A 27,193-nucleotide genomic window follows, 5' to 3' on the forward strand; every position below is an offset into this window, starting at 1 on the left:
CCCCCTCCTGGGAACTACATCTGTGCTGCAGGACGCTCTCTACGTGTTAGAGACTTCAAGGAGGTGTGAATTACTGGGCGTGCCGCAATTCATACTGGGAAATGTAGTTCTTACATGAACGAGCGATGCAAACCAGGAAGTGAATGAGAGAACAGAAACTAGAAGGCCGGAGGTGATATAGATGAAGGAATTTAATAGGTATTTACTCGTTTTTTAACAGAATCATTACACTATTCTGTCTGTCTACCTTGCAGACATTAATTTTAGGCAAAAAAATGTTTTCCTTTACAACTCCTTTAAGAACTTCACTCTGCCTTAACCCCCCCAAGAAAAACCCCTAACACTTGCCCCGTATTAAACTAAAGAAAAATTGTGTTACTTCAAGCAAAAGTTCTCCCTTTACTCGAGCTGCCATCTTTAATTGAGGTGCAGACACACATGCATGTCATCTTGCAAACAGCTCCTAGAATGGGTATGTCACACATACCAGGAGTCATATTTGAGAAATGTATTCATAAAAAGAACACAACTGAGAAGGGCAAAGTTCATTTTTAAGGCATTCTGCCCATGGCATGTTTGCACTTGTGGGGTGTGACATTAGCCTGGCCTAGGCTGGGATTAAGAAAAAAAAATATATATATATTTTCAAAATGTTTACTAGACTTAGACTGTTTATAGCCTGGTACTGCAAAGAGATACTTGTTTATTTCAAGACAGGGTCAAGTGTTAGGCACTTTTGTATTAGCAATGATTTTAAATAGCCATGTCAAATTGCACTTTATCCGCTGATCATTGATCTTGCGCATAGATTTTTAGTGGTTTTCTTTCTGAAGAAAGACGAGAAAGCATTCTCTGAGAAAGCGCTGGAGCCAGTGGCTAGAAAAGCAAAACAACTAGGGGAGTTGGTTCAACAGCAAAACTGAATATAACACAGCACACAACACTCTTGTCTCAGGATTAGACCGTCAGTGTATTAGAATTACCAGGTGGTAAAACCAAAGCATAACTGGTTTACATTAACAATTATTCATCTTAACTTTTTTTAAAAAAGAAAAAAAAAAAAAAAGGCAGGATCACTGCACTGTATCGTTTCTATTACAATTTTTATTTTTTTTAAACAAACTTTATTGAAATGTCACACAGACATTTTATGAAGTTCAATTGGCCACAGCACGGTGCAAGGTGGTGCTTTGTGGTGATTAGCGCATGGTGCCAGCACATCAACACAACTCAGTGGTGTAAACTGGGCACACAGGAGACCAGGCATTTTACCAAGTCATGCAGTGGGTCTGCGCTGGAATAAACACTCAGCGCAGTCCTACCACATCTGATGTGAATGGACCCTAAATCAACATACTTCCTAAGTAACTAACCAGCAAAGTCTATAGAGAAAATATGCTGCACCCAAAAGCACATACTACATCCTAGCCGGGAATGTCATAATTAAAGTGTTTGTAAACCATCTCATATACCCAGTGAAGTGAATAGCCTCAGGGGATACACAGAGATAAAACAAACCCTACTACATAGGTTTTACTTGTTTAACTGCAAACTTCCCTTCCCTACACCCCTTCAAAAAGGGCAGAATCCTTCTCCATCTGTTAGTATCACATGAGGAAAGGGTGGAGAGCTGCAATTACACTGTGTAAGGCTCCATTCACACTAATGTGTTTGATGCATTTTGCAGAAATGCAGGGAAATTGTTTAACCACTTGGCAACTGCACGCCGTCAAATGACGGCGGGCAGAATATCCTGTTCTGACAGGACGTCATATGACGTCCCGTCATTTAAAGCCGCTAGGGGGCACGCACGCCCGTCGCGTTACTGGGAACACAATGCGCGTGCCCGGCGGCCGCGATGGCCGCCGGGCCCCCGCGATTGCCCAGTAACTGAGCAGGACCGTGGATCTCTGTGTAGACACAGAGATCCACGTCCTGTCAGGGAGAGGAGACCGATGCTGTGTCCCTTGTACATAGGGACACAAATCAGCCACCTCCCCCAGTCACCACCCTCCCCCTACAGTTAGAACACTCACTAGGCTACACATTTAACCCCTTCCCCGCTCCCTAGTGGTTAACCCCTTCCCTGCCAGTCACATTTACACAGTAATCAATGCATATTTATAGCACTGTTCACTGTATAAATGTGAATGGTCCCAAAAATGTGTCAAAAGTGTCCGCTATAATGTCGCAGTCCCAAAAAAAAAAAAAAAACGCAAATTGCCGCCATTCCTAGTAAAAAAAAAAATAGATAATGTCCCCTATTTTGTAGGCAATATAACTTTTTCAGTATAAATACAGTGCCACACAAGGCCTAGTGACACGCCTTAGCGCCAGGAAGCCAGGCCACAGCTGATATGTTGACAATTCAGTCAATCACCAGGAAGGTAATGGTCTGATACATAAACCTCCAGATATTAAATATGGATATATATATTAATAATTAATAAAATATCATATAGATAGGTAATAGTGTGTAAAAAAGCAGCTATTTAAAACATACTATCAAAAAGACGTATGTATCAAAACATAAAAATGAGAGTACCACTCTAAAAAAACAGCAAAGTTCAATGTGGTCAAACAGCGCTAAAAATTGGTAATGATTGTCCAATTTCAAGTAAAATAAAATAACATGCAGGTATTCATTGGAAACGGATTAGGGAGATCAAGGTAGTGAAGAAAGTTGATAGAATATTCTACACCTCTTCCCAGGATAAGTCACCACTTGTGGGGCACACTCCCCTTCGGGGTACTCACTCACCAAAAGGCAAAATATAGTATGCACTGAAAGGTATCTTTACTCTCTGGATCCTCCGTTTCTCAAGTGGGTATCAGGCAAAGGGTAGGCTCCACATAAAAACAGAGAAGGGTACCAGACAATAGTGTAATCCCGTTTTTATTAAATAAATGAAGCAATCCCTTTTAAAACAGCAGATCCCCACTCAATATGCACGTACCGCACAATAGATGGTAACACACATGGATCATCGGTAAGTGAAGGTGTCCTCTGACCGGCATCCAATCTCCCAGGTAAACTTCACAAACAGGTTTGCTAGCCAAAGTTTGCAGGAAACCGTCGAATGGAAACCGTCGTATGGGCAGAGTACACTTTGGAACGCACGCTTGGAGCGCACGCGTCACTTCCGGGTCGCCGTAAGAATCTTGCCCTGACCAGTTTCGCTGTCCAATCAGCTTCTACAGAGGGCGTGAGCTGACGGCGAGAAAAGCTAACATATATGCACAGCCCACAGCTTACGTAGCACTTGTGGGCGGCGCACATTAGCAGCATCCACATCCAGCTTCCGTATCGGTGTTATTGTGGATGCTGCTAATGTGCGCCGCCCACAAGTGCTACGTAAGCTGTGGGCTGTGCATATAAGTTAGCTTTTCTCGCCGTCAGCTCACGCCCTCTGTAGAAGCTGATTGGACAGCGAAACTGGTCAGGGCAAGATTCTTACGGCGACCCGGAAGTGACGCGTGCGCTCCAAGCGTGCGTTCCAAAGTGTACTCTGCCCATACGACGGTTTCCATTCGACGGTTTCCTGCAAACTTTGGCTAGCAAACCTGTTTGTGAAGTTTACCTGGGAGATTGGATGCCGGTCAGAGGACACCTTCACTTACCGATGATCCATGTGTGTTACCATCTATTGTGCGGTACGTGCATATTGAGCGGGGATCTGCTGTTTTAAAAGGGATTGCTTCATTTATTTAATAAAAACGGGATTACACTATTGTCTGGTACCCTTCTCTGTTTTTATGTGGAGCCTACCCTTTGCCTGATACCCACTTGAGAAACGGAGGATCCAGAGAGTAAAGATACCTTTCAGTGCATACTATATTTTGCCTTTTGGTGAGTGAGTACCCCGAAGGGGAGTGTGCCCCACAAGTGGTGACTTATCCTGGGAAGAGGTGTAGAATATTCTATCAACTTTCTTCACTACCTTGATCTCCCTAATCCGTTTCCAATGAATACCTGCATGTTATTTTATTTTACTTGAAATTGGACAATCATTACCAATTTTTAGCGCTGTTTGACCACATTGAACTTTGCTGTTTTTTTAGAGTGGTACTCTCATTTTTATAATATAACTTTTTCGCAAACCAGTCACTATACGATTATTGCGATTTTATTTTTTTTCACCAAAAATATGTAGAATAATACGTATCGGCCTAAACTGAGATAAAAAAAAAAAAAAAAAAAAAAAGATATTTATAATAGCAAAAGTAAAAAAAAATTGTTTTTTTTTTTCAAAATTTACGCTCTTTTTTTTTTTATAGCCCAAAAAATAAAAACCGCACAGGCGATCAAATACCACCAAAATAAAGCTCTATTTGTGAAAAAAAAAAAAAGGACGTCAATTTTGTTTGGGACGCACGACCGCGCAATTGTCAGTTTAAGCGACGCAGTGCCGGAAGCTAAAATTTCGTCTGGGTAGGAAGGGGGTGTATGTGCACAGTAGGCAAGTGGTTAACATGGTTTCCTACGGAACGTGTTCACATCAATGTTTTTTTGTGTCTACGTTTTTGGAAAGGGTCGGGGACTTTCCCTCCCCCCCGCAAAAACCCCCGCAAAAAGCAGCATTTTGCATGTAATAGAATTCACAAGTACCGCGTTTTTACCGCGATTTTGCGGTTTGCGTTTTTTTCTAACCTGTTTATAGCTAGTTGTTAAAGGAAATAAAAAAAAAAAAAAACATTGATGGCAAAAAAAATAAATAAAAAAAAAAGCTTAAAAAATGCAAATCGCGGTAAAAACACCTGTCGAAAAACGCAGCAAGCCCTGCAAAAAGCACTGAAAAAACGCTCAAAAGCAACATGCATAGGTGTAAATCGAGCCTAATAGCTGATTGGAGGAAAGGCACCATGATGAGAACAGAGGAACAAAGCACCAGAGACAAAACTTATTTAGAGCTCTGGCGGGAAATAAGTAAACACTGCAGATATAGTTGTGCTCATAAGTTTACATACCATGGCAGAATTTAAGATTTCTTGGGCATTTTTCAGAGAATATGAATAAACACAAAAACTGAAGCCATTTATCAACTGGGTTTACTCTTTTAAAATCATAATGGTAACAGAAACTACCCAAATGACCCTCATCAAAAGTTTACATGCACACAAGTTGACACAAAGGGGTTTGAATGGCTATTTAAAAAGGTAACCATCCTCACCTGTGATCTGTTTGCTTAAAATTAGTGCGTTTATAAAAGGTCAATGAGTTTCTGGACTCCTGACAGACCCTTGCATCTTTCATCCAGTTCTGCACTGACATTTCTGGATTCTGAGTCATGGGGAAAGCAAAAGAAATGTCAAAGGATCTGTGGGAAAAGGTAGTTTTACTGTAAAAAACAAGAAAGGGATAAAAAAAAATAAAAAAAAAAAGATACCCAAGGAATTGAGAATGCCAATCAGCAGTGTTCAAACTCTAATCAAGAAGTGAAAAATGAGGGGTTCTGTGGAAACCAAGCCACAATCAGGTAGACCAACTAATGTTTCAGCCACAACTGCCAGGAAAATTGTTCGGGATGCAAAGAAAAACCCACAAATAACTTTAGGTGAAATACAGGACTTTCTGAAAACATATGGTGTGGCTATTTCAACATGCACAATATGGAGAAACTTAAAGAAAGATGGGCTGCATTGTCGAGTCACCAGAAGAAAGCCATTACTACGCAAATGCCACAAAGTATCCCATTTACAATATGCCAAACAGCACAGAGACACGCCTCAAAATTTTGCTTTTTGACCACAACCATAAACACTAAATTTAGAGAGGAGCCAACAAGGCCTATGATGAAAGATACACCATTCCAACTGTGAAACACGGAGGTGGATCGCTGATGTTTTAGGGGAGACGAATGCAGTATGTTATCAAAAAAATACTGAATGAACATTTGCATTCATCAGCCAGGAAGCTGCATGGGACGTACTTGGACATTCCAACATGACATTGATCCAAAACACAAGGCCAAATCAACCTGTTATTGGCTACAGCAAAATAAAGTGAAGGTTCTGGAGTGGCCATCTCAGTCTCCTGACCTCAATATCATTGAGCCACTCTGGGGAGATCTCAAAACATGCAGTTAATGCAAGACAGCCCAAGAATTTACAGGACCTGGAGGCTTTTTGCCAAGAGGAATGGGCAGCTTTACCAAGAGGAATGGGCAGCTTTACCATCTAAGATAAAGAGCCTCATCCACATATACCACAAAATACTTCAAGTTGTCATTGATGTTAAAGGGGGCAATACACGGTATTAAGAACTGGGGAATTTAAAAACTTTTGATGAGGGTCATTTGGGTAGTTTGTTTCCATTTTGATTTAAAAAGAGTAAACACAGTTGATTGATAATAAATGGCTTCAGCCAAACACCAACCATGAGTGAAAGAAAAGTTTTTGCGTTATTCATATTCTCTGAAAAATGGCAAAAAAAAAAAAATCATAAATTCTGCCAGGGTATGTAAAGTTATGAGCACAACTATGTTCAGATTTCACGGCACCGGCTTGCAAGAATAGCAGTGTGTTAATGTGGTAAACATGAGGATCTGTGCCCAAGATGCAGCATACAAGGAAAGCAGGAAAACTGTACCACAGTGCCAGAAAAAGCACTTTCACATTATCCCGCATTCATCTGAAGCAGTATGAAGCAATACGCAGCATATATCAGAGACAATAACAAAAGAGACTTGTGCAGAAAGAAAACCAATTTATTAAGATTGTAACAAAGACTAGCAGCCTAGCATATTGTTCTCAGTAATTTGAGCACATAATGGTCATACCTTGGAAAAATGTGACATTCTTTCATGATCGGTTGTCTCCCACTTATATATGTGTCAATGGTTGCAGCAAACTTTATGGCAGCAAGCAGTACCTAAACTCAATCTACATAGATGCAGAGGGCCATATATTAAAATAATTCAGTGTATTTCTGCATCTGGTGTTTGCATAAAGCTGTGGCCAGTAGCACTGACAGATGATTTCGGAGTGGTTACATGCATACAGAAGACAGGGTCGCTTGTCCATCCCTGTAGGCATATAGCCACTTAGATGTGTGTATAACCACCGTGTCTACCAGCCTGTCATTGATTTATATAGGCTGTAGCTGTATGAAAACCCCAGCCCCAGAAATATAAGAAATTATGATGTTCATCACCTGTGTGAACAACCCTAAAAAGGGTAACATTTGAGAAGAACAATGCATGATTGCAGTTGGGAACACTGGTATTCTTCTGCATGAAAGGGCTGGCTTATAGCAGTTGTCATTCATGAGCCTCATAAGGCCGTACGTTCCTGGAAAAGTTTATTTATCTGTCTACTCAGGTGCATAACCCCTCTTAAGAATCGTGTTGCACAAAGCTGAGCATTCTGTAAGCCTTTTAATTGATAGTGCTGTAAATAAAGAGCAAGTTTGGGATACCATAGAGAAATTGCTGAAAAAGAACTAGAGCGAAAAAAAAAATAGGAGCCTGGTACTATATGTGAGCAGAATGTAATTTAGGAGCAAGAACAAACTGGAAAGGAGTGCTTAAAAGGATAACGGTACTTTTAGGGCCACTGGGAAAAGCACAACTGCCGTTTTAGGTCTCCACGTCTTTCACACATGCACTTTGCAATCTTTCTTAATGCACAATATATACACAGCAAACCACAAACACTTTTTTTTTTTTTTAAACAACAAAACATATACTTACCTTCACTGTGGTCTGGGGTCCCCCGGTGGGGCTCGTGGCTCCTCCTGGCATCTGTAAACCCCCTAGGAGGATCACTCTCCCAGGGGTTTCCCAGCACCTCCCTCTGCAGCTATCAGATCAGGACAGGAGACTGGCGGGCAGTAAGCTGAGCGCCGCAGAAAAAAAAATGCCATTCTTGGTAAGGGAACCTGGCAGTGAAGCCTTTTGACTTCACAGCCAGTTCCCTACTGCACATGCGCAAAGTATACCGTGTTAATTGGCCCGGCAGCGGAGGAAGGGGAGCTGAATTTCCAAAAGACTGCACGCAAGGCTATCTCCGGAAGTGGGAAACAGTACTCTAAGACATAAGCAGAAGTTCCACTTTTGAGTGGAACTTTGCTTTAAGCACTTTCTCAGCAGCTGATCTAATTAGGAGTACGCAGCTTCATCATCTTTACCTATGTTCCAGTTCAAATTTCCTGTTTAAAGCGGTGGTTCACCCATAAAAACGACTTCCCCCTATTACACTGCCCCCCCGCATTACAATACGAATATGCCATTCATTTTTTTTTGGCTGCTGTACATACCTGGGTACAGCTATTCACCCGTGTCCTCCGGGTTGCGAGTCCCGCGGGAGTGGGCGTTCCTACCATGGCGATGATTGACGTTTTGACTAAAAAACGAGCTCCCCCCGTCGCGTAAGCAGCGTCACGATTGGCGGAAGGAGCCGAACGGCGAGTCGGCGCTATACTGCGCCTGCGCATCGCAGTTCGGCTCCTTTCGCCAGTCGTGACGCGGCTTACGCGACGGGGGGGGAGCTCATTTTTTCGTCAAAACGTCAATCACCGCCATGGTAGGAACGCCCACTCCCGCGGGACTCGCAACCCGGAGGACACGGGTGAATAGCTGTACCCAGGTATGTACAGCAGCCAAAAAAAAATGAATGGCATATTCGTATTGTAATGCGGGGGGGCAGTGTAATAGGGGGAAGTCGTTTTTATGGGTGAACCACCGCTTTAAGGGTGGCTCTTTTCTCTTGCAGAATTCTATGGGGCCACCTTCGCATGCAGGGACTAGGATTGAGTCTCTCTACACTATACAGTATGTGCATCAAACAGAAATAGGCAGTACCTTGCCATGGTACTGTATCACTCTTCCATCCTTATGGCACTCCCTTCTCCAAGTTAACAGACTGACTAGAGCAGGGGTGTCAAATTCCTTCGGGGGCCGCATCAGCAGTATGGTTGCCCTCAAAGGGCCGGTTGTATCTATAGGACTACGCATCTACTCTTTATTATCATAAATAAAATCGCCTCTGCATTCAATTACTACTGGTTTTAAAAAGAATTTAAAGAGTTTGTAAAGGAATTTTTTTTTCATCTTAATAGCTTCCTTTACCTTAATGCAGTGCTGTTTTCATGTCCTCATTGTTAGTTTTTGCTCTCAAGTTGCTGTAATTCTTCTCTGATCTCCACACTTCCTGGTTGTCGGTTTCCTGATAACCACAGTACTGGGAGCTTTCTCACTGTCGTCACTAATCAAGGAGGTGCGATTACTGTGTGTCTAAAACCCCTCAGCACCAGTTTCGTTTTCCAAACCATAACTGCCCTGTATTGGCTCTGTACAGCAGAGGCAGGAAACAATATGCAAAAACGAAACTAGAAACTACAGGTACATTATACGATTGATTTGTATCTATTTTTAATCGTTTTTAAAAGGAATCAGTTAACTATTATGTCTCTATACCCTGTAACCATGGGCGTCCGCTCCATAGGGCAAGGCAGGGCGTTCGCCCCCCCCTGGAATCAGTAGTGACACACATTTAGATTTAGCTGCGGCCGCCTCTCGAACCAGCGTAGCCGATTGTCACTGTCTCTCTCATGTCCGCGGAATATCAAGTCAGTCTGTGACTGTGTTTGTTTACCTTCTGCTCCCCGCCCCTTGTTTTCCGGCCAGCCAATGATCGCTCACTCCCCCTAACTTTGCAGTCCAGCCTGGTGCTCGTCCTGGTGGCGTGACGTCACTCACGCCGTGAGGGGATCACGTCGGTGATACTGATGGCTGGGAGGAGCGTAGAGAGCTGTACCACGAGGAGCCCGCGCGCTGTTGAGGCAAGTCTAACACACAGACAGTCTGTAAAGGTTTTTGTTACCAATCCTCTTAAAGCGCTAATTGTTTGCTAATTTTCAGAAGGGACATCAGTAAAAGCAGGCTGGCTTTGCAGACAGTGCAGTAATGCAACACACATTAGCACACTTTGTACATGTTTGCACTGATATTTTTTTAATGGCTCCCCAATGCACTAAAGGAACACACATGCTGCATGGTAATACACTTTGATTTTTACTATATGAAATTGTGATTGTTATTATTCGATTAGTGAGCCATTTTACAAGTGTGTGTGTGTGACACACACACTTGTAAAATGTCTCACTAATCGAATAATAACAATCACAATTTCATATAGTAAAAATCAAAGTGTATTACCATGCAGCATGTGTGTTCCTTTAGTGCATTGGGGAGCCATTAAAAAAATGTCAGTGCTTTTGCTTTGTAAACTTGATATGAATAATTTTCAATACAAATTATTGGAAAATAAAAAAATTTCAGTGCAAACATTAATATGTGCAAAGTGTGCCAATGTGTGTTGCATTACTGCACTGCAAAGCCAGCCTGCTTTTACTGACTTCCCTTCTGAAAACAACTAGTTTCTTGGCTGCAAAGCCACCAGAGACAGCCAAACAACTAGCACTTTAAGCAACAAAAACCTTCACATTTTTCTTTGTATATATATATACCCTTAGAATGTCAGTGATCATATCATGTATATATATATACATTTTTCTTTGTATATATATATACCCTTAAAATGCCAGGAGGGTGCACTGGTCAGTGATCATAGTAACTCATGTATTAATGTCAGTGCAGGACATTTACCCCCCTCCCCCCCGCCACCATGCTGCATATTAAAAAAAATATTCAGACTGCATTCCGTATGGCATCATGCCATACGGAATGATGCAGCCTGAAGATTATTAACTGTGATGACTGTCTGTGATTTTTTTAATATGCAGCATGGTGGGGGTGGGGGGTAAATGTCCTGCACTGGTTATGGTTACTCATGTATTAATGTCCTGCACAGTGCAGGGTGCTGTGTAATGTAAAGGGGTCCAGGGATGCAGGGTGCTGTGTAATGTTAAGTGGTGCAGGTGCTGTGTAATGTAAAGGGGTCCAGAGGTGCAGGGTGCTGTGTAATGTAAAGGGGTCCAGAGGTGCAGGGTGCTGTGTAATGTAAAGGGGTCCAGAGGTGCAGGGTGCTGTATAATGTAAAGGGGTCCAGAGGTGCAGGGTGCTGTGTAATGTAAAGGGGTCCAGAGTTGCAGGGTGCTGTGTAATGTAAAGGGGTCGAGGAATGCAGGGTACTGTGTAATGTAAGGGGTCCAGTGGTGCAGGGTGCTGTGTAATGTAAGGGGTCCAGTGGTGCAGGGTGCTGTGTAATGTAAGGGGACGAGAGGCGCAGGGTGCTGTGTAATGTAAAGGAGGCCAGAGGCGCAGGGTGCTGTGTAATATAAAGGGATGCAGGGTGCTGTGTAATGTAAAGGGGTGCAGTGATGCAGTTGTGAAGAGGGGGTACACAGTAGTGATAAAGAGATATTGAAAGATGCAGGGGGCACAGTGGGGTGTTTTTACATTTCAACGTGGGGGGGGGGGGGGGGCGCTTTTAACCCCCGCTAGCGGTCGAAGAAAGGGTTAAATGCGACTGTGTATCGCCAGTGCCGAAGCGCCCCCCCCTGAAAAAATTTCAGCGGACGCCCATGCCTGTAACCAGTAACTTCAGCAAAAAAGTTTACAACTTAAGTAATAACTAGCCTTGAAAAACGAAGCCTAGGAAGAATAATGGCACACAGATATTCAAATGTGAAATTATTGTACAATTTATTGAAACATTTGTTTTGGTAACAGTAATTATTTTTTTTTTTTAAACATACAAATATTACCAGGCACCGTTTATTACACATATGCCAAACACAAGACATTAACTTTAACTTTTCCGACTGGATGTCCGACACCATTTTGTTGAGGTCAGCCCGTCGATGTCTGGCTTTAGGTCTTGTGCTGTAGCAATCCGCAAAACAGCATGGAAGTTATCAGTGATGCGTGATCGGAGCTTGGTCTTGTTCAGATTTGTGAAAACATCTGTTCACATAGATAGGTGCTCCCAAACATGGACAGAACATGGGCAGCTTGAAGTTGGAGCTGTGGAATCGAAGCAGGGAGGTGGCGACGGTAAAAGCCGTCGAGTGCAGCATCCTGGAACTTTGGTCTCAGGCTACTGTTGCACTGAAGCTCTATTTATTCAATCTGAAGGTGATGTGGTGCACTGTCAACTTGGATGTTGAAGGGATTGGCAAAGCTGGTAAATGTTACGTTTTGTTCTTTAAAGTCAGGGAAGCGTAGATCAAATTCATCAATCAGCCGATTCACTTCGGTAGCCAATCAAGCACATGAAAAAGCACCTGGGAATGAGGTTGAGATGCTCTGACAGATAGGAAAGTGGGCAAGACTTTTTTTCAAGCTGCGACTTCCATAGGCGCAGTTTCTCTTGGAAAGCTGTAATTGTGTTGTACATTGCCGTTACGAGTTGTTTGCGGCCCTGCAGCCTTCGATTCAGTTGAGCGAGATGCTCTGTTGTGTCACACATGGGAGAAAAAAAAAAAAAAAAATCGCCTGAGAACAGTGTTCCTACTCAGCCACCTTACTTCTGTATGGTATGGCACATCTGTATATTCTGTGCCCACCTCCTTCAAAATGTGTTGGAACCGACGATGATTCAGGCCACTGGCACAAAGAAAGTTCACGGTTTTCGTGACTGTGGACATTATGTTATCCAGTTCCAGAACCTTGCACTACGGAGCTTCTTGGTGGATAATACAGTGATAAGTTATCAGTGGCATTTGGTAGTTACTTTTTTCCCCCCCATCTTCTCTTTTATCAGTCCAATCAAGCCAGTTTTCTCTCCACACATTGCAGGTGCGCCATCTGTAGTAAACCCCCACCAAATTATTCCCCAAGGTAACTTCATTTATGGATTCCCCCACTGCATTACAGATATCCCTCCCAGTTGTTGTTCCTTTCATGGTGACCACATCCAAGAGCACCTCACTGACAGACAAGTCTTTCTTCACACCTCTTACAAAAATGGCTAGATGAGCCATATCAGTCAATGCTTTTGTCACTAGCTAATGAAAACGCCAGATAACTGCATGCTTCTTCAGCCAGCTGTGCTGTAAGATTCCACGCTATGTCCTTGACTCGGTCTTTGATAGTGTTTCTTGATAAGCTGACATTGTTAAAAGCCTGTCTCTGCTCAGGGCACACCTGTTCACATACCTTCAGCATACACTGCTTTACAAATTCACCTTCTGGAAAGCTGGCTTTCACTGCTGCATCATTTTTTTGCTGTCATTTTTGCAAAAATATTCAGTTGAGAATGCAGGATGCCTTTTAATTATTTCACCTTTTATTGCTTTTCTTGGTGTCTAGGTTAGCATATTTGGCTCCGTGTTTGGTCTCAAAGTGCCAGCGTAAATTGTATTCCTTCATCACTGCCACTGCCTCGTAGCAAATAAGACATACCGGCTTCTCTCCATTAAGCAAAAACATGTATTCACTTTCCCATCTCTCATGAAATTGCCTTCCCTCTGCATCAACTTTTCTTTTCTTGGACATTTTGGGGTTGATTGCAGTTTATGGTCCCTATACCCTCTGTAAAGTGACATGGAATTGGTCAGTTTACTGCTCCACCTGCTATGGTATGTAACCATTGCAGTGCTGTGAAGGGCAGGTGCAGACCAGCATGGATCACACTCACACTTCTGTAGCAGGTGATGCAAATTTGAACACATCACTGGTATCATCCACAAGAAACTTTATTGGAGACTGCTCAGACCGAACACCATGGTGTCCTCAATAAAGTTCTCTTGTGGACGATACCAGCAGTCTGCAACTCTCCTTTTCAACTGGCATGGAATATTATTCTCATAATTATAAGCAGACATCCAGAGCACCCCACTTCCAATACAGCAGATGTCTAGAGCCCTCCCACCATCAAAAGTCAAGAGTGCGCTACGTACAGAGTGGAGGGGGTCAGGAGTTTGCTACGTACAAAGTGGAGGGGTCAGGATTGTGCCCAAAAATTCTCACATCTGTACTCTCTTCTACTTTCCTACCTGGCCCAGCGCGGGTACCTCCCTGTATAGGTGGCTCCCTCCCTTTGTATTGGGCTATAGTACCTTCTTGTTTATTGGGCTATAGATGGTACCATCCCTCTGTGGGCAGATCTCTGTGTTTAGCATCAGTACTCAGTTTTGCCATTTTTTTTTTTTTTTTAATCATCACTTCAAAATAGCAGCACACACTGCATAAACACAAGTGCTTAAAAAGCCTCTGGACGCAGCCTGCTGTATGGGGGGGGGGGGGGGGCAAACTGCCAAAAAGCTGCCAGCAATCTCTGCCACTATGCACGGTCAGTGCATGCAAAAAATCCGGCATCGCTGGAGGGACTGGGGAGGTGGAGACAGAGCGACAGTGGAAGCGGAGACAGGGCGGAGGCAGAGCAGCATCGTAAGCTGAGACAGGGGTGGAGACAGAGCGGAGGCGGCGGAGACAGAGCAGCATAGTAAGCTGAGACAAAGCTGGGGTGGAGGCGGAGACAGCGCGGAAGGGGAAGAGGTTTACTCCTGTAGTCACGGAGACTGAACGGCCACACAAGAGCCAGTTTGCCGCGGGACTGAGGGGGGGGGCATTTTCACTTGCTGGGATACCTGCCAGAGAAACTAAGCGGTGATAAAAAGAGGTAGTGGCCGGAGGCTGCTGTGCGGGCCACATGACAAGGCACGGCGGGCCGGATTCGCCCCGCGGGCCTTGTGTTTGCCACCTGTGGACTAGAGACTGCACTGTGCTCTGTTAACTCTTTCTTGTGAAGACCAGACATTTAGGGATGCAAAACTGCGAAAGCAGGGACCAGCAACATTGAAAGCAGTAAGATGCATGCGCTTGGATAAGAATTTTAACAAAATTGTTTATTGGGCAATGTATTTTTTTGTCCACAATGTGTTCAGCCAAAAACAAACTAAGTTACCGCAAAAAACACGGGGATTGTCACAACATATTTTCTGCTTGAAGCTTGTAGCTCTAAAATGCTCAACAAATTCCCATTAATTTTTATGTCCCCTGTTCACATATGAGCGCTCTGTCACCTGATGCAAAACGCCTGTTGCTCAAAGTACATGAGCTACTTTTTGGCAGATTACAAGCGTTTTTGGCACCATAGACTTCAATAGAAACACCGTCACTGTCGCACATTTCCTGCATAAAAAACAGCTCTCCACTCCTATTTACTCCCCCTTTCATTCACCTAGTGCTTTCTATTGCCTAAACAAAAATGCCTGAAGCCCCACAACACTTATAATACACTTCCAAAAACTCTAAAGTAAAAACGCCTGAAAGTCGCTCTGCTCAGGTGTGAACAGAGCCCAAGGGTTTACTTCTACTTTAACTCATCAGATTCGACGTGAGATTAGCATACAAAAAAAAAAAAAAAAGGACGATCATTCGTCCGATAATCGGATCGTGTGTACCGGGCATTAGAATCATAAACCTAAAAGTCACAAATAAGTGGGCCATATACTCTAGCAATTTTCTTTCCTGCTACCACATTCAGCCTGCCCATACATGGTTCAAATTTCAGGCGGTTGTAAATGTAAAATTTTGTATAAGAAAAAAAATCAATAAAGAGAAATTGAAAACAAATCTCAGGCGGTTCCTGCTGAACCAGGCCGAGATTCGAACTGTCTAGGCCAGCTTTACAGCCTAAAATTGAGAATGTGTCCTTAAAGCGGTCCTCCACCCTAAAGTGGAGTCCCGCTGATCGGAACCCTCCCCCCCTCCGGTGTCACATTTGACACCTTTCAGGGGGGAGGGGGGTGCAGACACCTGTCTAAAGACAGGTATTTGCACCCACTTCCGGCCACACGATACGGGCGAAAGACGGGCATTCCGTCACATCCCGTCTGTCGCCCGTTGTGTGCTGGGAACACTCGGCTCCCAGCACACAGCGTGTGAGCCAATCGGCGGGCGCAGCGCGACTCGCGCATGCGCCGTAGGGAACCGGGCAGTGAAGCCGCAGCGCTTCACTTCCTGGTTCCCTGAGCGTGGATGGCGGGGGGAGCAGCAGAGTGACGAGCGATCGCTCGTGCTCTGCTGCGATCGGCGCTGGACTCCAGGACAGGTAAGTGTCCTAATATTAAAAGTCAGCAGCTGCAGTATTTGTAGCTGCTGACTTTTAATATTTTGTTCCCATGGCACATCCGCTTTAAAAGACCAAGTACACCAATATTTTATTATTGCAACACTTTTAAAAAAGAAGTTCAGCAATTTTTTTTTTCCTTTTAAGAATCATACTTACCCAGGTGGATGCAGCATAGGTCCGATGCTGCATCTGTCCCACGCTGGCTATAAGACAGAGAACCGAGCGATCAAACACTGCTGAAGAGCTCTGCAAGCAGAGAGCTAGTGACTGTCAGTCACCGCTGTCTGCTCTGCTCCCGCCTGTGCTGACTGGAGTGCTAGGCTGTGGAGGGGCAAGAGCAGCTGGCTCAGGCTCTCAGTGGCTCGCTGAGAGGCTGAGCCAGGTGCCAGTCCAGGGTTGTGGGCGGATCATGACCATATTGTCACAATCTTACCCCTGCCTAGATCGGCTCTGTGATGTCAGCCGACAGCAGGCTTTAACCCGCTGTCTGTTGAAAACTGGTCACAGGAGTACAGTACGAACTGCACTGTAATCCACATGACAAGTAAAGCCAGACGAGCTCTGGCTGTACTTCTCTTTTATTTAGCATTTTCCCTAGACGGCAAAGCCGACAAGTATCTCCATTCTTTTTTTTTTTTTAAAGGAGAGAAAGCAGCAATTGTGCATAAATAAGGCCTGCAACCTGCTCCATAGTATTTATAAGTGTGTGGTCTAGTGTTACTTTCTTTGTAACAGAGATCATAAAAGGGTAATATAATATTCTCTGGAGGAATATATCCGATTGTTCACTTGTTTCAGTGAACAGGAGTCTTCCAACACGCTTGTCTTACGGAGATATTCAAGCGTTGTTTATGTTCCCATATTAAGTACCAGTGCACCATTTTCTGTGACCCCAGCTTAAAAAAAAAAAAAAAAGGATTTTTTCTGCATTTGAAAACAAATTGATACGATTATATATGTTGGGATATTGTTGTATGGTTGTTTTTTGTGTGGGGAGTATCAGCGTTACACTTTTTTCACAAGTTATTTTGGCACCACTAGCTAATTTTTCATTTAGATGTATGTGGTTTTACTGTGGATATCGCATGCAATGTGTCAAGTGTACATTAATAGCAACTAAAAATATACAGTGCCTTGCAAAAGTATTCGGCCCCCTTGAACTTTGCGACCTTTTGCCACATTTCAGGCTTGAAACAAAGATATAAAACTGTAATTTTTTTTAAGAATCAACAAGTGGGACACAATTATGAAGTGGAACGAAGTTAATTGGATATTTCAAACTTTAACAAATAAAAAACTGAAAAATTGGGCATGCAAAATTATTCAGCCCCTTTACTTTCAGTGCAGCAAACTCTCTCCAGAAGTTCAGTGAGGATCTCTGAATGATCCAATGTTGACCTAAATGACTAATGATGATAAATAGAATCCACCTGTGTGTAATCAAGTCTCCGTATAAATGCACCTGCACTGTGATAGTCTCAGAGGTCCGTTTAAAGCACAGAGAGCATCATGAAGAACAAGGAACACACCAGGCAGGTCCGAGATACTGTTGTGGAGAAGTTTAAAGCCGGATTTGGATACAAAAAGATTTCCCAAGCTTTAAACATCCCAAGGAGCACTGTGCAAGCGATAATAATATTGAAATGGAAGGAGTATCAGACCACTGCAAATCTACGAAGACCTGGCCGTCCCTCTAAACTTTCAGCTCATACAAGGAGAAGACTGATCAGACATGCAGCCAAGAGGCCCATGATCACTCTGGATGAACTGCAGAGATCTACAGCTGAGGTGGGACACTCTGTCCATAGGACAACAATCAGTCGTATACTGCACAAATCTGGCCTTTATGGAAGAGTGGCAAGAAGAAAGCCGTTTCTTAAAGATATCCATAAAAAGTGTTGTTTAAAGTTTGCGACAAGCCACCTGGGAGACACACCAAACATGTGGAAGAAGGTGCTCTGGTCAGATGAAACCAAAAATCGAACTTTTTGGCAACAATGCAAAACGTTATGTTTGGCGTAAAAGCAACGCAGCTCATCACCCTGAACACACCATCCCGAGCCAAATACAAGACCATTCTGGAAGAAAACCTGATGGAGTCTGCAAAAAACCTGAGACTGGGACAGAGATTTGTCTTCCAACAAGACAATGATCCAAAACATAAAGCAAAATCTACAATGGAATGGTTCACAAATAAACATATCCAGGTGTTAGAATGGCCAAGTCAAAGTCCAGACCTGAATCCAATCGAGAATCTGTGGAAAGAACTGAAAACTGCTGTTCACAAACGCTCTCCATCCAACCTCACTGAGCTCGAGCGGTTTTGCAAGGAGGAATGGGTAAAAATTTCAGTCTCTCGATGTGCAAAACTGATAGAGACATACCCCAAGCGACTTACAGCTATAATCGCAGCAAAAGGTGGCGCTACAAAGTATTAACTTAAGGGGGCTGAATAATTTTGCACGCCCAATTTTTCAGTTTTTTATTTGTTAAAATAGTTTGAAATATCCAATAAATTTCATTCCACTTCATGATTGTGTCCCACTTGTTTTTGATTCTTCAAAAAAAATGACGACAGTTTTATATCTTTATGTTTGAAGCCTGAAATGTGGCAAAAGGTCGCAAAGTTCAAGGGGGCCGAATACTTTCTCAAGGCACGTATGGTATGTATCACATTTAAAAATGCCACTTTGCCTTTAAGGACACAAAAAACAGAAAAAAAAAAAAAAAAGAAAAAAAACTTTAGTCGAATGAACGATTTCAGAGGTCAGTAGCAGCCTGTTTTCCCCTCTCATGACAGATTCCAAATATAGGAAACTTATAATTTATTTTATATTTTTTTAACCAGAGTTTAGTATCACATTAAATGTCAAGAATCGGAGAGGTGGTTATATATAATAAAAAAAAAAAAAAAAAAACACGGGTCTGAACGGGTCCACCTGTCCATTTTTAAAGACAGACCCGATCGAGCCCTCCATTTTCCTCTATGGGCAGTTGGGTGTAAACAGACTTGTGTCTGTTTACATTAAGCTACCTCCAATCTGATCCAGCAAAAATAAATGAAAGGGCATCCGTTCCCTTCTGACTGACCGGATAGGAGGGCAGTCGGGTGTAAATGGACAGCCAGTCGGTTTACATCCGACTGCACATAGAGCAGAGCGGGCTGTGTTCAGTGTCCGCTCAGCATAAACGGACCTGTCATCAAGCTGCTCCGCTCAGCTTAGCTTAGCTTATCCCCCACTGAGAAATACCAGATCCAGCCTGTGTCAATTTAGTGCATTTCCTAACTCAGAAAAGTACCCTGTATTTCTTTCCGTCTCCGTCAGATACCCAAATTCAACTTAAAATTTAACACCAATTCTTAAAACAGTGTATGGTAAGTTAGAAGTGATCCCCAACAGTCTCCTGCAATGTTACAGCAGTCCCTAACAGTCTCTTTAACACATGGTGTTTGTAAATAGACCTACTCGGGTCTTTAGCCCAAGTTCATATGGCACAGAGTGAGGCCTCTTGCGATCAAAAAATTGCTGTGTTTGTAGCTATGGAGCATGGTTGTGTAAGGAACATTGCACACACGTTTGGGTGCAGTATTTTATGCATATACGTGTAGATTGAAACACTGGCAACTAGAAGATGATAAAGATGTATGCAATGTTACATGCCTGTATACTTGCATAAGCAAGGTTTTTAAGAAACATAACTCGTATTTATACTAAAGATCTTTCTTGCAGCAAGAACATGCGTAAACATTAGCAAGACATTACATTTGCATGCAAGGGAATATAATCAATAAAAAACACATAAACCAAACAGTGCCTGTAAAACCGCCCTATCTAAAACACCACTCTGCACTTAGAATGTGATCACCAAGGTAATCAAACAGTATATATGTGAATCTAAAACATGTAGCAGCTGCTTAAAAAAACATAAATATGCTTAAACAGTAATGTTAAAACTCATGAATGTCCCAGAGTCCAAAAATATCACTGTAGCAGCGCTTCGATCAAACTCCCCTTTGAAGAAGTCTTAAATTACATATAAAACAATAGTGCAGCAGATGGGAATGTACGAGAATGCGTCTGGCGTCACGCGATGGGCGATAGATACATAAAGCCGGTTGTCACGGGGAGGAGTCACGCCCTCAGACCAAGTCAGGAAGTGACAAAACGCATCAGGGCGGGACTCATCAACCAACCGGAAGTGACGCGAGCGCTCCACAGACAGAGAACCAGGAAGACGCTAGAGGAACTGGTAAACAGATGTCTTCAGGGTCATGACAGTCTGAGCATTCACACTCACTATTTTGCATTGCTTATGTTATTTTTTGGTACGCATATTCTTAAGGGGGTACTAAGGGTTTTGTCAATAAACTTGAAAACGGTACTACTCTATGTGGCCATTTATTTTCTCATATGCATTGCTGACCTGGTGACATTGGTGGAAATTACAGCGTTAACGGCGGAGGTTGACAGTGGTTTGATGCTCAGTTGATTTACAGTTTTGGCGAGTGCATTTAAATCCCCCCACGTGGTGATTAACCCTTTGGTGAAAGAAGCACTGCTATAAAGACCTTCTGACCTATAACAATCATCCCCATCTGCTGCACTAATGTTTTATATGTATTTTAAGAATCCTTTAAAACAGGGGTTTGAACGAAGCGCTGCTACAGTGATATTTTTGGACTCTGGGACATTTATGAGTTTTAACATTACTGTTTACGAATAAAAAACACATACAATGCATTATGGTAACAGCAAGGTATATGATGCAAGCAACATATTCCACAATTCCAAATATTGTTTGCATAGTTATAATACAACCACTAAAAAAAGTCACATTATGCTTGTATCATGAGTGGCTCCATGACACTTGCCACAACACTGGTAAAACAACAATTATAACAAAGACTCTGCAGTACTTGTATGCCTCAAGCAGAAAGACACTATAAACATATGTCAGTCAACATGACATGTCTCACCTGGCAGCCCTTCTTGTGGTGAAACCCGACCACTACAATGTGCAACACAGGTCCCCCTCGTCCCCTGCTCCCAGAGGTCTCTTCCCCAGCCTGGAGATCCATGACTGAAGTTGGAGAGACTGAGGCGACCCTGCCACAGCCCCCAGAGGTATCCCTGATGCCTTTCTTTAGCCGATACAGTAGTATTGGAGGTTTCTCTTCCTAGGAACAAAGCACAGAAAAGAATATGTTCAGGTGAGGGCGAGTGCTCCGATCTTACATATGGAGTCCATTTCTGCATGCATATTCTACTCCTCTGCAATAAGAGGCACTGAATCTCCTTTTACAATAGCCTGCAAAACATTGCACCCGTGATCAGTGAATTACATGTGCAATGTCCGAATCCTGCAAACTCCTTCTCTAGCTCTCTGTTAGAGTTGTATGTTTTAATGGACTACAAGTGTGTCAATTACCGCAATCGTGTTCCATTGAGAACTACAGGTCTGTCTGCCGCGGTGGATAATGGGGCTTGTCGTTGATTCATTCACAAATTCCTGCCCACACAATAGTGCGAAATTTAAATAAGACTTGCAGTCACAGGGGAGGGACAGTATTTGCACCCTAAATCTGAGTGTAACAAAAGGTGAACTTAGTAAGACGTTTTGAGGAAGACTTTTTAAAGTCAAGTAAGACTGCTTCTCATTTAGCAAAGCATACATGATCCTTGTGCCTGGAATCCCAGGTAGCCAACAGAGACAGATAGAACAAAACAGGTAGATGACTCTAAGCACATATGCAATCATGAAGTGGTCACAGGCAGATTGTATTCTGTATGTGTGTTATATTAGAAAAGCAGAAGGGGAAATTTATCAATGAAGCTTAAAGTATAACTAAAGAAAAAAAATGATTTTATGTTTTATTTTGTTTTGTATAGAGTGGAGAACAAATAGAACCCCTGTCAGATTTGACTGCTGTCTGTGCCCCCGTTAGGGAGATTCACCCTCTCAATTTGTCCTGTTCACCATCATCAATGAAAGTAAAAGAAAATCCCAAATTTTGGGTTGCCCCCAGAAAAGTAATAGAGAGAAAATCCTCCAATGGGGACACATTCTGGTGACCTGGGGGTTCCCAAGGAATTCCCTCAATTTACAGAAATTTCCTCTCACTTCCTGTTTGGCTATGGGACAGGAAGTGGAGGGAAATCTCTGCAATGGGACGCAGATGGCAAAAAAAAAAAAAAAAAAATTGACAGGGGTTATAACCCTCCCTTGTTCTATCCAAAATGAACACAAAAAAAAAAGTTGTATCTATTGTTGTACTGTAAAGATGAAAAGTATAAGTGGTGAACCACAAGGAGAAAAATGTTCTCCCTAGAGCGTTGCCAACATCCCAAACATTTGGAAAAAGAACCGTGAAAAACAGGGCACAAGTACCCCCCGGTACAGTGGGACTTTATGGGAAAACAAACAGAAAATGTATGTATCATAAAATGTCATTTATTTAAAAAAAACTATTTAAAAACATATGTATGATGCCAAACATATCGATAGTTTGTACAATACATTAGTATGAGTATGAAAAGACAGAATTATGCTCAGATGTGCTATTACAAATTCCAGTAGGGATGTATTTTTTCTCCTGTAGCATGACATGTTTCAGGAAATGTATCCCTTCCTCAGAGGCATTGTAGGAGAGTGCAAATACATTCTGAAAAAGAGCATTTCTATAAAAACTATTACAATTTAGTGTTGGTATGTATGGTGGACATGTATATTTGTGCTTTAATGTGGATGTCATTTTGAAATATTGTTTTAAGACTATCATTTTTTTGCTCTTTTTCAGAATGTATTTTCACTCTCTCCTACAATGCCTCTGAGGAAGGGATACATTTCCTGAAACATGTCAGGCTACAGGAGAAAAAAAAATTATCCCTACTTTAAAGATGAATTCCAGAAATTTAAAGCGGTTCTCCACCCTAAAGTGGTGTCCCGCTGATCGGAACCCGCCCCCCCTCCGGTGTCACATTTGACACCTTTCAGGGGGGTGCAGATACCTGTCTAAAGACAGGTATTTGCACCCACTTCCGGCCACACGCTACGGGCGAAAGACGGGTTTTTCTGACTTCCCGTCTGTCGCCCGTTGTGTGCTGGGAACACTCGGCTCCCAGCACACAGCGTGTAAGCCAATCGGCGGGCGCAGCGCGACTCGCGCATGCGCCGTAGGGAACCGGGCAGTGAAGCCGCAGCGCTTCACTTCCTGGTTCCCTCAGCGTGGATGGCGGGGGGAGCAGCAGAGAGACGAGCGATCGCTCGTGCTCTGCTGCGATCAGCGCTGGACTCCAGGACAGGTAAGTGTCCTAATATTAAAAGTCAGCAGCTGCAGTATTTGTAGCTGCTGGCTTTTAATATTTTTTCCCCATGGCACATCCGCTTTAACTACTTTGTAAAAACTGAAGGCATATCATAAGTTAAAGGGGTTGTAAAGGTTTGTTTTTTATTTTCTAAAATCGGTTCCTTTAAGCTAGTGCATTGTTGGTTCACTAACCTTTTCCTTCCAAGTGTTTTTTTTTTCTGAATTTCTCACTTCCTGTTTCTCCTCAGTATGCCCCCATCATCCATGGGGGTTAGTCAGCCAGAACAATTTACTGAGGAGGAACAGGAAGTGAAAAATTCAGACAAAGAAAAAAATAGAATTTTTGTACTCACCGTAAAATCCTTTTCTCTGCGTTCATGGACAGACACAGCACCCACCCCTCCTTTTCTTTGTTTGTACTGCTTTTTGACGAACTGAGCTGCTGCATGCAGGGAGAGGGGTTGTACCTAGAGGGACCGCCCACGGGGCAGTACTGTGCAGGTTTGATGTTAACACATTAACATGTTTTCTGCCTAGTCCACTCCTGATAGAAGGCTAATACCCACGTTGTCAAGATTGCTGCTGTGTCTGTCCATGAACGGAGGAGAACATTTTTTTAGAAGGGAAATCGAAGGAAAAGGTTCGTGAACCAACAATGCACTAGCTTAAAGGAACCCATTTCGAAAATAAAAAAAACAAACCTTTACAACCCCTTTAAGTCAAACGAGGTGTCTGCCTCCTCTTGGTCTTATCTCTATTCTCTAACTTCTGGAGCTTCAATGCTGCTTACTGTGGTCTCAGTTTCTTAAAGCGGATGTGCTATGGGAAAAAAATATTAAAAGCCAGCAGCTACAAATACTGCAGCTGCTGACTTTTAATATAAGGACACTTACCTGTCCTGGAGTCCAGCGCCGATCGCAGCAGAGGATGAGCGATCGCTCGTCTCTCTGCTGCTCCCCCCGCCATCCACGCTGAGGGAACCAGCAAGTGAAGCGCTGCGGCTTCACTGCCCGGTTCCCTACGGCGCATGCGCGAGTCGCGCCGCGCCCGCCGATTGGCTCCCGCTGTGTGCTGGGAGCCGAGTGTTCCCAGCACACAACGGGGGGGCGACGGGATGTGACGGAATGCCCGTCTTTTGCCCGTCGCCCCCCCGTTGTATGCCGGAAGTGGGTGCAAATACCTGTCTTTAGACAGGTATCTGCACCCCCCTCCCCCCTGAAAGGTGTCAAATGTGACACCGGAGGGGGGGAGGGTTTCGATCAGCGGGACTCCACTTTAGGGTGGAGAACCGCTTTAAAGAACAGAGTTGATAAAACAGCTATGCCCGCCCCTTCACAGAAGCCTTGGTATTTTGTTGAGTTCACATAATACAAAGGCTTCTGTGAATGGACAAGTGGGCATAGCTGCTCTGTGTGCTCTCACAGCCGACCTCCGGGAGTGCAATAAACCTGTCACAGATAAGTAAAAGCGATTCTTACAGGTGACATGCTTCTAATTGGACTCATGGGGGTTTATTTACTAAAGCAAAGTTCACTGCAAATGCATTTGGAAATGCAGTTGCTATATGTCTGAGGGACACATGCAAGAAAAGAAGAAAAAAAAAAAAAAAAACAGCATTTTTGCTTGTACACGATTGGATAGAAATCAGCAGAGCTTCCCCTCATTTCAGATCCCCCCGATCTACAGCGACTGCACTTCCGTTTAGTAAATCAACACCATAGTGTGCCTGCACTTTTTGCAAAGTTGCTAAATTCCTGGAATTCAGTTTTAAAAGGATTACTTCAAAATGTTGGACTGTTAGCACAACACAAGCAAATGAGAGCACTGCACGCTAAATCGTTGCAGCGCCATCATTCCTAATGGTACCCCCAAATCCACCTTGCTAACATACATGCAATGTATTGCGCTACAATAAAACAATACATGCATGTTTTTATTGTGATATGGTGCAATGAAAATTATAAGCTGAATGAACGCAACTCATATTAGCATGCATGCAGTACTGCATCACAAATCTAGCTTTGGGTTTCATAACATGGTTAGAAGAAGGTGTACATCATGTAGCAGCTGGTGTAAGTAAGTCACAGGTGTAATGTACAGTCTCCATTTCAACGAATGGCTGTACACCGCTACACAAGGGTTTTGCGCTGCACATGTATGAACTTGTTCATGTGTAGCGATGCACAATCATGCAAACAGCTTGCTCATTGCAATAAGAGGATGTATGCTGCACCTGTTGGCTCCCTTACATCAGCTATTTACACTCCATGCATCCTGTACGCCCTCTTGCATGCATGTGTATTTAGCCTTATAGTATCTGTCTTGGGGCTTTTGTACATTGTCCTATTTAAGACATATGGGTGAACAAAGTCAATTACGGCTGTAGTTGTGCTGCAGCGTACTTTTTCCCATAGACATGCATTACAAACAACGTCATACGCAACTATATGTGCACAAGCATGTTTTTTAAAACGTAAAATTGTATGTGTTAAAAAAATAAATAAAATAAAAACATGCACAAGTAAAAGCATACAGCAAAGCAACCCTTACTGCTCCTGTCTAGCACAGCCTGTGTCACTGTGTATAGAAATCTCCTTCTTGATTATTACTGCTGCTAAAAATTGAATAAAAACTAGTACAATGTGTGTAGCCAGGTTGAGCTATAATCAATCCCTTTCTCCAGAGCTCTTCATGTACATTGGCTTTTCTCCCTGTCCTATCCTTTACCCACACACAATCCCTTTTATATACAGCTAAGCTGGTCGGTGTCTGGTCCTACCTGCACACACTGTCCTCTGTATGATGTGTCAGTCCTCACCGTCCATCACACTTCTCTAGGCAGCTCCCCTCTCCCCCGACTAGGAGCTGTACACTCACTCTGCTTCCTGGTCTGAGTCACGTGGTGTGCACAACATCAATCCCAGCATGCTCCTCTCCTCATCGCTTAGTGTAGTACGTCAGACATAGGAGTCCTTCTCCTCAGGTAAAAGAACCAGCATCATGGCAGGTGGATGGAAATGGTATAAAAAGAAATTGTGTTTTTTATATATATATATATATATATATATATATATATATATATATATATATATATATATATATATATATTCTCTCTCTATATAGAGATATATCTATCTATATATATAGAGAGAGAGAGAGAGAGAGAGAGAGAGAGAGAGAGCGATAGATAGATATATATATATATATATATATATATATATATATATATATATAAAAGCCTGTACACACGTTTATATGACTTTTGTGAAAATACCATGCACTTTCGCCCCATCCTGCGCAGGACCATTTTCAGCTTTCAGCGCTGTCGTAATTTGAATGACAATTGCGTGGTCATGCAACACGGTACCCAAACTAATTTTTTTATCATTTTCTTTCCACAAATAGAGCTTTCTTTTGGTGGTATTTGATCACCACTGGGGTTTTTATTTTTTGCTAAACAAACTAAAAAAAGACCGACATTTTGGAAAACAAAAAATGAGGAGGCGCTGATATGTATAATTGATGGGCACTGATATGAAGCACTGATAGGTGGCACTGAGTTGTGGCTGTGATAATCACTGACAAGCCGCTCTGATAGGCGGTACTGATGGGCAGGTACTAATGAGGTTTTGACAGGTGTTACTGTAGGGCACTGATTGGCAATGTGATGGGCACTGTGGTGGGCACTTTATTGGACACTGACAGGCGATCCTGAGAGGGCACTGATTGGCAGATGATGGGAACCTTTTGGGTAACTGTGGTGGCACATCTGATGGGGCTGTGCTGATAAAGACCCCCCTCTGACAGGGAGAGCCGCAGATCGGCTCTCCCTGTCAACACAAATCGAGGAATGACGTTTACCGACACTTCCTGGTTCACGCGATTATCAGCTGTGATTGGTAA

General features: G+C 43.0%; 1 protein-coding gene across 1 annotated transcript in view; it reads right to left on the reverse strand.

The window, feature by feature from the left end:
- The window catches only part of AVL9 (AVL9 cell migration associated), a 97,591-nt gene extending 71,358 nt beyond the window's left edge, over positions 1-26,233 (reverse strand). Inside the window, exons 1-2 of the mRNA XM_040353262.1 lie at positions 26,070-26,233; positions 20,960-21,160 (exon numbers count right to left, since the gene is read on the reverse strand). Of these exons, the coding sequence (XP_040209196.1) occupies positions 20,960-21,061 (102 nt within the window). The 5' untranslated portion in view covers positions 21,062-21,160; positions 26,070-26,233. The remainder of the gene's footprint in view (positions 1-20,959; positions 21,161-26,069) is intronic.
- Positions 26,234-27,193: the final 960 nt, after the last annotated feature.

Source organism: Rana temporaria, chromosome 5 (genome assembly GCF_905171775.1).
Source record: "Rana temporaria chromosome 5, aRanTem1.1, whole genome shotgun sequence".
NCBI lineage: Eukaryota > Metazoa > Chordata > Amphibia > Anura > Ranidae > Rana > Rana temporaria.